General features: G+C 45.1%; 1 protein-coding gene across 1 annotated transcript in view; it reads left to right on the top strand.

The window, feature by feature from the left end:
- The first annotated feature begins 7475 nt into the window (after positions 1–7475).
- The window catches only part of CCNY (cyclin Y), a 222985-nt gene continuing 216998 nt past the window's right edge, over positions 7476–13462 (top strand). The window contains exon 1 of the mRNA XM_032395666.1: positions 7476–7735. Coding sequence (XP_032251557.1) covers positions 7582–7735 — 154 coding nt within the window. The 5' untranslated portion in view covers positions 7476–7581. The remainder of the gene's footprint in view (positions 7736–13462) is intronic.

Genomic DNA, 13462 nt, shown 5'->3' with positions numbered 1-13462 from the left:
TCTGCCCCTTCACTGACTTGGACAAATTGGCAAAATTTGTCACCTGAATGAATGTGGCTTTTGGGTATGTACGCATTGCACGCATGCACATGCACACACATACTGCATATTACCTTTTTTTCTTCTGGGATTGGGTGCTTTCAGATTTAAAAAAAAAAACATGAAGCATGGCAACCTAAGCTCTGGGATTCCAACTTCTCTTTTTGAAGTAAACAAGTTAATGAATGATACTTTCTCTCTAATATGTTTCTTTCTAATACAGTCAGAGCAAGGCTGTGAAAAGCACAACTCCATTTCATAAGGGCTGTTTTCCTGGTTAATTAATTCACAAGAAGGCATAAAAGGTAATAAACACTTTATTGCTTATAGATCTCTATGAATCTCAAAAGCTTCACAATGCAAGACATATTTCCTCAAATATTTCAACATACAATAAAAGGGAATTATCAGTGAAGACTTTGTACAGTCATCAACAACTCCCTTCCCCTGCCCCTGTTCAGTCTGTTCTTCTGCTGAGAATAAAGAATGTAGAGACACCGGGATTAAAAAGGGATGGAGCATGTTTAGGTACTTGCCACAACTCTTACTCAGGTAACAAATAGTCCTTGAGCTCATCCTATATGCCAGGCACTGTGGCAAAGGGCCACAAAGAACAATCAGGGAAGCAAAGAGGGGTGCCCTTTCAGAGTCAGAGTTTAGTAGGCAAGATAAAACAAATTAATTCATAAAAACAAGTAGGAAGAGATGAGTGGTTTTAGATAAAATCTATGTGAGTTTATGATTTCCAGCAGAGGGACTAAGAAAAAACAGTGCTTGTGCTGGGCCTTGAAGGCTGAGGATTAAAAACGTGGAGCTGGGCAGTGGAGGAAGAAGGGTGTTTAGGTGATGGGGTCACACAAGTAAAGCGAGACGGGAATGGCATGGCAGGCCAGATAGTGCGTTCTGAGCAGTTCTGACCGGCTGGAGAAAAGGTGGGCTTGAATGCCAGGCAGAGTGGAATTTTTATTCTACAGGCAGTGAGAGGCTATTGACAAATCTTAAGCAGGGGAGTGACAGGATTGCCTGCTTCAGGATTGCCTGCATCTACGTGGCTGCTCCTGGGGACCCCAGAGCCATTTGAATGTTGAATTATAGCTGCAGAGCGTTTGGAGTACCTTGGAGGTTAAAAATGCAAGGTAGAGGCAATAAATTAATACAATTCATCAACTATCCTTATTTTACTTTTAAAATGCTGCTGGGTTTTGTCATGTTGGGAACAGGGCCTGAACTGAAGTCAGTTAACTAACATAAAGGTATGTGAAAGTACCTGGCTCACGGGAGACATTCAATAAATCCCCCACCAATGCCCCCAATGCCAACTATTTTAGACTAGAAAGACTTTTTGCCTGTGTTCAGAAGAATGCAAGGTGACAGAAACCAACTTTCTACCCTTTTTCCAAATAGTCAATGGAGGAGTCATGAAGAGAGGTCCAGAAAACAAAACAAAACAAAACAAAACACCTTTTTGACAGGAAAGAATCAATGTCCTAGGTCAGGTGGATATTCAGCATAAATACCACGGTGTGTTCATAGAGTTTCCTGTTCACAGGAACCTTTGGTTCCAGTTCTGGGAATACTGAAGGAGTGCTATATTAAAATAATGCATCAGGCATTTACTTTTTTCTTTTTTTTTTAAGATTTTATTTATTTGACAGAGAGAAAGAGATAGCGAGAGGGGGAACACAAGCAGGGGGAGTGGGAGAGGGAGAAGCAGGCTTCCCGCCAAGCAGGGAGCCCGATGCGGGGCTCGATCCCAGGACCCTGGGATCATGACCTGAGCTGAAGGCAGACGCTAAACGGCTGAGCCACCCAGGCGCCCCAGGCATTTACTTCTTTTAATTTCCATGGGGACTAATCTGTCTTTTGGAGAAACCACTTCTTTTTGCCACAAAATCTAATCTTGACTCCAGAACCTGCCTACTGCATTTTCCTATTCCAGCCTGGATTTTGCTGGAATAGCAAAATACCTGGGGAGCCAAGTATACAAGATGACTGCATAGTTCTAGGTCAGAGTCCCCATTATCTCAGGGCGAATCAGTGAAAACTGTTGACACAGAGACATAAGACTCTATCAAAGGATAATATAAAATCCTTGCCAAATCAGGATCAGATTTGGCTGCATATTACTTGGGAACTCAAAATAACAGTGGCTTATACAAAGTAGTTTATTTCTTTCATGTAAAACAAACATACAAGGACATGGCTGTAGATGGCTTTCATCTTCAAGGTCAGCTGGTATTCCAAAGTACACACTAGAATTCCAGCCATCATGTCCACATTCCAAGAAGCACAGAAGAGGAAACACCTTCAGAGAGCTTTCCTGTAAGACTCCACTCACATATCATTGGCTAAACTTAAGTCACATGGCCAGCTGTCACCTCCGAGGCAGGCGTACTGCTGGTCCCCACAAAATGGAGGGCTCCATTAAAAGGAAGATGGGAGGACTGACACTGGGTAGAGGAGTAACAGCCTCTCCCAGTCTGACCCTGTGAGATGCTGGGATTTGCCTTATCAAAAGCACATCCCAGTTCTCAGAGACTGCACATACCTTTACCATTTCTATTGTTGGTGAGCATGAAGGGATAAAGCAGACAAGTTTGGCAAGGGCAAGAGAGAGATTAGACTTCTTAAGGCTGGTTAGCCTGGGGACAGGTGGTGAATTCTCAGTCGCATGGTAGATAAATCAGCTTCTAAGTGGACCTTCGCCCAGAAACCCAGAGACTATGGCTATCCCTGGCTTCAGTATTTGTTCCATAAACAGAAGTTTTACTCATGGATAGGAAATACATGGCACCAGTGCTATCTTCTCCACTTCCTCCTTTCCTTATGGCAGCATTCAATTTCCCTGCTGGGCTGGAATATGACCTCAGAATCCTTCTCAACACATTGTTTCTGGCAGTTACTCTAGTCTAAGGGACTTGGCATCAGTGTTTAAATCTACTAGCCATCATCTTTAATTGCTTGGGGGAATTTTCATTCTGACCATCTCTGGATATAATTCTTTACTTCATAGGAGTAAATCTCCCATAGTGGAATTTTAGATGTATCCACAGGCAAGAAAGGTTTTTAATTATAGGTAGCAGTCTTGATAGTCTTCAGATTTTACCAGTAAGTGACTACAATCATTCACATTACTGGACATACTCTACACCTGATCTTTTGACTGTTTACCTTACTGGATGATGAGCTTCTCAAGGGTGAGAACTAAATCTTACCCATTTTTGTATCCCTAAGGTGCCTGGCTCAGTACACTTTTAAGAAATGTTTTATCAATAAATGAATCACTTACATTGGTCAAGGTCAAGTGGCTATCAAAGTAAGTACTTCCCCAATAGCTGGTCACATTTTGGACTGCCTAGCTTCAAGTACTAGATGGAGGCCTTATCTGGAGGGGAGGTCATTGGAAAATAAAATGGTGACAGGAAGAGTGTTGGTGGTACAACAAAGGGTCTTGGTTTTTCCATTACTGCCTTACAAATGTTGACTAACACAGGAAACCGGTTACCAGGTGATAAGAAAAGGGCAGCTATACTCTGGGAAGGTTTTTTTCCCCCAGACTCTATCCATTTTCCTTCTTTTGACCATAAATCCAGGCCCTGCATTAACTCGGCTCAGTGTTTTCTGTATTCTAGGGGGTGATTAATATTTCATGGATATAAATGTGACTGAAGTAAGACTATAATTATGATCTACCTGATTCAATTAAGGTAGCTTATTCTCAACAGTTTGTTTTTCATAAGTAGATCTTAAAGGTTAATACTAATATCGATCATATGTTTTAAATATTGTGGGTCCATTGAAAATGTTGTTAAAAAAAAGCTACTACTGCTAAAAAAATTTTGAAGAGCAATGACTTAGGTCGTTCACCTGAGTTTCCATATTCACCTCTTCACAATAAACAAAAATTTTTTTATAGATTTACTTATTTATTTATATGCCAGAGAGAGAGAGAGAGAACACAAGCAGGTGGAGTGGCAGAGGGAGAAGCGATGTGGGACTTGAATCCAGGACCCCGGGATCATGACCTGAGCTGAAGGCAGACGCTTAACCGACTAAGCCACCCAGGCGTTCCACAATGACCAAAATCTTAATTACAGAGAAAGGTGAAGGAAAAAAATACCCAAATGATTCTTTCTACTTAAAGAGCAGGGTAGGTTATGGGTATATCCAGGTTGATGTTCTCTCAAAAGGCTGAAGGATTTGAGGATGCGGGCCTTGGGTTGCAGTGCTCACCTTCTCTCTCTCCCTCTGGCCCCAATCCTGGGCTAGATTTACTCTATTTACGAAGTGTCCTTGCATTTAGATTCCCAAGTGATGCAATGTCAAAGACACTGTGGCTAAATGCACATTTCTGCATATGCTTCTCTTCAACCTTCTTGCCTGTCTACTTACTCTGGTCAGAAGGGTGGGGCCCAAAGAAATAAGGATCCCCTCTCTTCTTGAAGTCTAGAACTAGACCTAACCAGTACTGCCAGCTTCCTTCAAAAAGAGAATAGAAAAAAGCAGAGAAGAAACACTAGACTCTTTCCCACTCAAAACTTTTGCAGATTTCTTCGCTCATTATTCTAATCTGCTTCTTTGTTCCCTTCTTGTTCAGTGATATCTGGAGGTGTCTGGGTGATACAGCTGGGAGGGGACCTTATGGACTTAGCAGTCAGAACCAAGGTTAATATCTCCACTTAGGCCTTTTCTCAGTAGTCTGATCTTAGGTTTAATTATCAGAATTAAAGTGTCTTTATTTGTAAAATGTGGGAAACAGCATAGGCTTAGATGTAAAAAATACTTAGTACAGAGCATGGCTTCTAGCAAGTGTTTAATAAATAACACATTTCATTTTCATCTTGGCATCGCTTTGCTTCTGCAACCTCTCCTAAAGTGTCACTGCGTTTCAAGGAGCAGGTCTCTTTGCCTGGAGGAGTTTGAAGTGTGTGCGTGTGTGTGTCTGGTGGTGGTGGTGCACGAAGGCTGGCAGGGGGGCATGGCACTCAGGAAAGTAACTGATGAGGCTTTAGCACTAGTCCTGGCCCTGTGGACTACAAGTCACATGTCAGGAATGTCTAAGAGGGGATGGGGAAGGTGGGGGACAGAAAAGCCCCTGCCGACCAATGGCTGTCCATCCTTTGGCAAGAGTCTGTGGCTACCCTGACCCCCAGTCTTGTCTTCCCTCACCTCCAGACGCTCTTTTCAGTTAACACTGCCGGATGACACACCAGCACACAAAGCTTGCAGACAGCTATTCTGCCTCTCCTCTTAAACCCTTCAAAGCATATCACTGATATAAATATTTAATTCTACAATTAAATGAAAATTATTTAATATGCCTAAGTGGATATGCCATACACCTATGGTTCAGTATTTGGATGCTCATAGTACCCCAACTGCAAAACAGCAATCAGAACAGACAATATGATAACCCCTGTCCCAATTTTCATCCATCTTACCCACACACTGTAGCCCCGAAAATGTGAATATACACATTCACTGATTTGCAGTTATGTCCCATTCAAACTTTCCTGGAAAGCAAGAAAGTCAGAACTGCCTTAATAAATGAGGATTATTTTATCTTGTTGCTATTTACCCACCTTTTCAGGGCTGCAATTCTTTGGAACTTCCCTTTTACATTTCCTTTCTCATCTGGTCAACATCAGCACTCTGCTGCCATTTGTTTTCCAAGGACATTTGCCACTTACTGCAACAAATGGCATTAATCCAGTTCAGAGCATGAGGCTTTTTTGATTATTGACTAATAAATGTACTCATGTTTATGAGTGCAAGACAGAGACAGCACAGGTTGTAAAAAAGGCTAGGTATCAAGAATTAAAAGAAATAAGTGTTGTTAAAGCCTCAGGCAAGATGTCCACACGTTGCTGATGCTATTGTAAGTATTGAGTTTCCTTACTTCTTTTCTTCTCTTTCAGTATTTGCATCTGTCACTAACTAGTACTGGGACCTTGGGCAAATCAAGGCACTTCATCTTTCTCGACTTCAGTTTCCTCAGATATAAAATTAGGAGGGTTGCACCATATTTTTTGTGTTCAAAGCCATTTTTTCTCTGAGTCTTCTCATGACTCCATTGACTATTTGGAAAAAGAGTGGGAAGGTTATTTCTGCCACGTTAGGCAAGAAGGTCTTTCTGGGGTGCCGGGAGGGAATGGAACCCACGATTTACTGAACATCTCTCGTGAGCCAGGCACTTTCACATACCTTTATCTTAGCTAACATGCTTCAGATCAGGCTGATCTCAGCAAGACAAAACCCCACAGCACTGAAAAGTAAAGGATTGCTGATGTTATCTGTCTCTACTTCACATTAATTTCCCAGAAACTCAAAATACTGCAGCTAATTCCACATTAATGTAGCCCAGGGGTCCCCCAGATTTATCTCACGGCTTAAAACAAGTTCACCATTAAGTCCTGGCAAAACTCAAAACAGAAGCGAGAAGTCCCAAATCAGGACCAGTTTTCTTTTAAATACTTTCAAAATAAAAGAACCCCCTCTCCCCGCGGTGTGGGAGAAACACAGCCTCCGCGCACCCCAAGGAGGCGGCCGCATCCCCACCCTTTCTCCACCGTGTGCCCCCAGCCCTCCTTCAGGCTCCTCGGCTGCGCCCCCGCCCGCTCCGGCCCCTCCGCGGTCCCCGGGGGACCGCGCCGGCCCCAGGGCAGCGTAGGTCCGCCACACACACCTCTCGTCCCAGCGTTAGGCCCGGGGGAGGTGCAGGACGCGTAGAGCGGGAAAGAAAGGGCCTCGAGACGCCGAGCTTCCAACCGCGTGGTCTGTGGCTCCTACGCCTGCCTGCGTGAGGCGCAGTCCCCGGCCCCGACCCCACACTCTGCGCGGGGCCGCGCCGGCACGGGACCTCCCTCTTCGGCCGCCGATCTGCTTCCAGGGCAGAGGGAAGAGGCGGTGACGGGGCGGGGCGGGGCGGGGGCTGCGACGGGGCGGGGCGGGGGCTGCGGCGGGGGCGGGCGCCGACGGCGGGGGAGGGCTCCCGAGCATCCTCGCGGGCAGCACCTGGCTTCGCAGCGCCGGGCCCCAGAGCCGTGCCCACGCCCGCCTGCCGTTCCGCCCCGCACGGACACGCGGCTCCCCTGCTTGAACCGGAACCTCTTGCGGAGGCCGCCGCCGCCGCCGCAGGGGACCCGGGCGCCGTCCGGGAAGCGCGGGGAGGGGGGAGGCGGCCTGCGCGGCGCCGCCCGCCATGGCCGCGGCGGGGTGAGCTAGGCTCGGCGGCCGCAGTCGCGCGGACCCGAGCGCTCCTCCGCCGCGGACAGGCCCGCCGAACGGAGGCGGGCGAGCGCGGAGGCCGAGGGGGAACAGGGGGAGCCGGGGCCGCCGCCCGCTCGTCGCCGCCGCCCATGGCGAGGCCCCGCCGCCGCCGCCGTTGCTGACCCGGGGGCCGGCCGCGGCTTCCGCCCCCTCCCGCGGCGGCGGGCGGGCGGGCGAGCCTCCCCTCCACGCCCGCGCCCCGCGCCCGCCCGCGCCCCGCTCCGGGGAACGGGGAGGAAGGCGAGAGCAGCAGGAGTCTGGGGGCCACCGAAGATGGGGAACACTACCTCGTGCTGCGTGTCGTCCAGCCCCAAGCTCCGGAGGAATGCCCATTCCCGGCTGGAGTCCTACCGGCCCGACACGGACCTGAGCCGCGAGGACACGGGCTGCAACCTGCAGCACATCAGCGACCGGGAGAACATCGACGGTGAGCGCGGGCGAGTCCGGGTCGCGGGGCGGCGGCCTCGCCGAGCCCGCTCCTGACGTCCCCACACCCCTCCTGCATCCGCGGTGCTCTGTCTGCACCCCCAGCGTCTGTATGGCCGAGGCTGCTTTGGCTTTCTCAGCCTGCTTCTGTAATCAGGGCAGGACCGGGTCTTCGTCCCGGTAATCCCGGGAGCTCCGGGGTCCCGGAGACCCCGAGAGGCCCCCTGGCTTGTGCCCCCGAGCGAGCGGCGGGGAAACTTTGCCGGCGGACGGCTCGGGAGTACCGCGGGGGCGGAGGGGTGCAGGTCGAGAGGTGACAAGAGCTGGCCCTTGTCCAGACTTGAGCGGCCAGTGCTGGGGCGGGGGCGGCCCGAGAGCCTGCGTTCCAGCCACTGTGTGAACGTAGCCACAAGCCAAGTTATTCACGGGAAGGGTGAGCTCGTTTGTCCTTTAGAAGGCGAAGGGAATGGATGATCCTTGGCGTAAATGAGGAGTGAATCCCATTTTGGAATCAGTCTCTACCTGGAGTTGGGGGAACAGGGTTGGCGGGTATCAGCTTTCCCGGAAACTTACAAATTGATCCCAATTGGCAGTTTCCTCTTTCCGTTAACAATTTTAAAAAGGATTTTTTTTGGGTGTGTGTGTGTGTGTGTGCAGGATTGGAATCAAATAGCTTCACCTGAATACTTAAAAAAAACACAACGAAACAACAAACTCAATTATTATCAAAATGGTTTGGAGACATCTTTGGGTTGTTACCCAGTTTTTGCTTGGGGCAGAATTACAGTCCTGTGGATTTCTGATTGAGCTGAGTGATGTTTGGACTAGTGTTTGTAAAGTTAAAGGACACTGCACCTAGTAATGTGTATTTATTAATTTTGTCTCGCAGTATATTCGTACTAATTTATCCTTAAGCTATGTGGCTTAATATGGGTAGGTAGTTTATACATCATGCTTGAAACACAGTTTGCATAATTTCAACTTAAAAAATGTGAAATTGGAAATATATTCTTATGACAACGTGATTTTTCTTTTTTTAACCCCCAAGTCTTCTCACAGTTGATGTAGTTGAACTAAGATGAAAAAATTTCTTGTGTGAATGAATTGACACAAGTCTGTCATAAGTCATTCTTGACAGCTTTAGGATGGAGAATTCCCTCTAGTGTGGAAAGCCAAATTTAAACTGCTAAAGGAAAGAATTTTCTCATTGTTTGGCCTCTTGTAATTTCTTTTAAATAGTACTGTTGTCTCTGCAGGACAGCAACTTTATTAAATGAGTACCACATATTAAAGGGACTAATATAACATCTGGTTTTAGTAAACACTTAGTAAATTAGGGTTCCACATGAATTTCTAGTGTAGAAATTATCTTAATCTCTTTAGATGTCTTTGAACTACAGTTATACTTTAAATTCATGCATTTAAAGGCATCTAGAAGGATATTAAGGTCTGGTCTGTCTTGATCACTGGTATGATCCAAGCAGCTGAAGGAAATGTCTAGCATATAGTAAAGATTTATTTACTTTTTATTTTTTTAAGGTTTTTAAATTTATTCATTTGAGACACAGAGATACAGAGAGAGAGCATGAGCAGGGGGAGAGGCAGAGGGAGAGGGAGAAGCAGGCTCCCTGCTGAGCCAGGAGCCTGATGCAGGGCTCGATCCCAGGACCCTGGGATCATGACCTGAGCCAAAGGCAGATGTAACCTTCGGAGCCACCCAGGCACCCCTATAGTAAAGATTTAATAAGTATTATATTTTAAAGGAATGAATGAGTTTATTATAGAAAGCCATTACCCAGTCTTATACAATGCTGATAGGCAAAAACATTTGGAAGTAATTTCTCCATGTTGTGCACTAATATTGGGAAGAGGCTTTATGTTTTATATAATGAATTAGAAAAATACAGACAAAAGGAAGATTCATGTTTCTTAGGGCCAAGCTGCATACTATTATTGACTATAGCAAGGAATCCGGGGCGGGGGGGGGGGGGGGGAATTATTACCAGGGATTTGGCACTAAGTCTTAGAAGGATTTTGCTGGAGGAAAATAGAATAGTATTGTGTGTTATTTCATTTGAAAGAAATCTCAGTTTTGGTCATCAAGTAAGCTTTGAGAAAACATTTGGAAGACCACCAACTCTTGTTTTGGAAGTTCAGGATAGCTTAAGAGACTCTAGGGCAGGTTAAAAAGGTTTCTAATCTAGGTTCCTAGTGTCTTCTTATCCCAGAACTCAGTTCATACGATGATGCTAGTTTAAACCCAGAAATGCTCATTCACTATTTAAACAATATTCTCTCTCTCCCAAAATTCAATAAATAATATTGCTAGGATTTACCTATCTGTGGTTCTTAATATTGGTTTCAGTTACACCAGAAATCTGGGACTGGGCCTTGGCATTAATATGTTTAAAGTTCTCCAGGTAATTCGAAGATGCAGGTAGGGTTGAGAATCCCTGCCTGGTTAGGTCTGTTGTTCAGGGGCATTTTCCGTAGAAATTCGTTCAGTATCAGAAGCTGGGAGAAGGGAACAGACTTAAGTTAAATAGCATATAGAAATAGGTATAGATTTTAACTTCTGAATTATATTGGTAGATGATTAGTAAACATTTATTATTTTTTTTTTAAAATTTTATTTATTTATTTGGAGAGAGAGGAATGAAGAGAGAGCAAGGGGGGGGGGGGGGGGGGTCAGAGGGAGAAGCAGACTCCCTGCTGAGCAGGGAGCCCAGTGCAGGACTCGATCCTGGGACTCCAGGATCATGACCTGAGCCGAAGGCAGTTGCTTAACCAACTGAGCCACCCAGGCGCCCGATTAGTAAACATTTAAAAACTATACCTGAAGCATCCTTGAGTATATCACAAAAGCCGAAGTGGTCAAGTACCATCTTTATCCTTAGAGACAGCTCAGACAACTAGAATTGAAAGGTTCAGAGAAGTTCATGGGGCTTCTGTGATAGGTCAATTTCTTAAAATCACAGAGATATGAGGTTTGAATCCATGTTTTCCCTGCCCAGCACACACAATGGGTAATATTTGCCCTGTAGTGTTTCAGTGACTGAGTTAGGGCAGTTAGGCGTCCATGACACCTACCAGCAACTTGCCCTTTGTACTCAGTGTACCTTAGTGTTAGGTTATTCACGTTTTTGGAAATGTATATTAGACTCAGCTCCCTAAGTATTATTTCTCGTACAATTATTCCGAGGTTGAGAATTAACAAAAAGACTTAACGACAATGATAGTAATACTTGCAACCCTTACGTATTGTTTACTCTGTGCTAAATGCCGCTCTGACTGCTGGATACCCGTTCACTCACTTGGTATTCACAGTAGCCCTTGGACGATTATCCTTACTGTAACACAAAAGAATGAGGCAGAGAGAGGAAAAATGACTTGCCTAAAGTCATACAGCCAGTAATTGACACATGGAAACTTTCCCTTGTCGCTTGACTAGCCATCACACATTTACTAGTCCTGGGGTTGCTTTCTGGAAGAGGGTGTCTGTCTTTACAGTCATAGCCACAGTTTCTCTGAGAAGCATCATCACGTATCTTTAATAGACTGGCCTTCCCTGATTAGATTATTGCTGTGGGAGGAGAGAAAGAGGGGTGGACTTAAAGAAAAGTTAAGATTTGATGAGACCAAGTAAATCAGGATAGAATGCCTGTAACATCTGTACTGAAGTGCCACTTTAGGGTTTTGCCTCAGAATAGTTGCTAGCAATTTCATTCTTTGTAGCTCAGCTGCCTTTGACAACCCAATTTTTCCATCATCCTATATCCAGTCTGCTAGGAAAGAGTGGCTGTCAACCTTCAAAATATATCCAGAATCCAACCACTTCTCAAAACCTCTCCTGCTGCTTGTCTCAGCTAAGCCACCTAACTGATATCCCTGCTTCCATCTTTGTCTATTACAGTCTGTTCTCAAACAAACATAGCAGCCATGGTGAGATCCTTTTAAAAACTTTAACATGTGACTCCTTATTTCATATTAAGTAAAAGCTTTACAATGGACTTCCGGGCCCTGTGTGATCTGCCTGCCTTCCCCACTCACCTTGCTAGCTCACTCTAGCCACACTGGCCTCCTTCAGTGCTCTTCCTTGAATACACCTGACATGCTCTCACCCCAGGGCCTTTGCTCTGTCCCTCTGCCTGGAATGTTTTTCTCTGTGTTTCCTCTTGGGTAACTCTTTCAACTGCCTTCAGTCTTGGTTCATGCCTCATCTTTTCAGTGACACCTTCTTGACGGCCCCCTTTAACATCTCTCCTATTACCCCATCAGCAGTCCTAGTATACATTCTCTGAATTAGTTTCTTCCATTTCACCTATATGTTATAAGTATATACATATATAATAATAGCGATTTTACCTACTAGTATGTAAATTTCAATAGAACCTTTTCCTTTTGTTTGCTGATGTAACCTAAGTGCCTTTTACCCTGAATTACAGCCAGTAATTGACACATGGAAACTTTCCATTGTTGCTTGACTAGCCATCACACATTTACTAGTCCTGGGGTTGCACTCTATCTTTGTCTGAATGAATGAGTGAAGCCAGCAATTTAAGGATGTTGGAGTCAGAGTACATCATGTGTATTTATTGCATGAGAAGAACAGAAAGGAAGTAGAGAAAGACCAAGACTTGTAATAATGAAAGTAGAGTGGATATGAAACTTGGTTTTGTTTGTGTTTTAACTTGAGAGGTAGCAGGTAGGGTGAAATCCTGAAAACGAAACTTAAGAAAGGTTTTAAGGCATAACAAAAGAAAGAAAAAAACCTAAACCAAAATAAATCATGGCTAATTGTAGTCTGTTTAACAATGTGATATATTGGGGCGCCTGGGTGGCTCAGTCGGTTAAGCGGCTGCCTTCGGCTCAGGTCATGATCCCAGGGTCCTGGGATCGAGCCCCGCATCGGGCTCCCTGCTCAGCGGGAAGTCTGCTTCTCCCTCTCCCACTCCCCCTGCTTGTGTTCCTGCTCTTGCTATCTCTCTCTCTGTCAAATAAATAAATAAAATCTTAAAAACAAAAACAACAACAACAACAAAAACCAATGTGATATATTTAGTCTTTTTCCTTATCTCTTAAGATGAATGGCTTTAGCTGTGGCCTTATATCCTTAAAGATCAAAATGAGGCCAAAATGCTTAATAATCCAAAAAGTACTACATGAATATATGCAATTATGAACTTAGCCACTCCTGGTGATTTTTTTTATTAAGTGTGAAGTGTTCTAGGATATAGAGCAAATGGTGTTTTAACTTTCCATAGTAAGAGAAACTAGAAGCCTAAGGGGCTCATCCTAGGTCTGGGAAGGAAAACTGGAAAAAGTGCACTCACTGTTACAAGGGTAGGGAGACATAGGAGCAATTTATAATCTAAGCTGTTACCTGTCACAGTATTAGCTTAAATTACTGCTCTTGATTTCTTTGGATATCTGCAACCTCATCTCTTTGGATTTCTTCTTCTTGTGTCTCAGACCCAATTACCATTTCCAGCCTGATGGGCAAAACCCATACCTGTGGACTTTCATTCCAGACTAAGATTTATTAGCTGCACTGCCTGCAAGATTTTGAAGACACCCTGACCAAGCATGGACTGAGGCATATTAGGCAGTATGGAGAGGTGCACTTTAAAGGTTTGTGGAGAGGGCCATTCTCCAAAGCACCGATGAAGATTCCACGACCTTTACTTATTTATTTTCCTCTCTAGTTTAGAATCGTGGAGTCATTTGC

This window comes from Phoca vitulina, unplaced genomic scaffold (genome assembly GCF_004348235.1).
Source record: "Phoca vitulina isolate PV1807 unplaced genomic scaffold, GSC_HSeal_1.0 scaffold86, whole genome shotgun sequence".
Taxonomy (NCBI): Eukaryota; Metazoa; Chordata; class Mammalia; order Carnivora; family Phocidae; genus Phoca; species Phoca vitulina.
The sequence above is the reverse complement of the archived record's forward strand: the minus strand, read 5'-3'. Positions and strand labels throughout refer to the sequence as shown.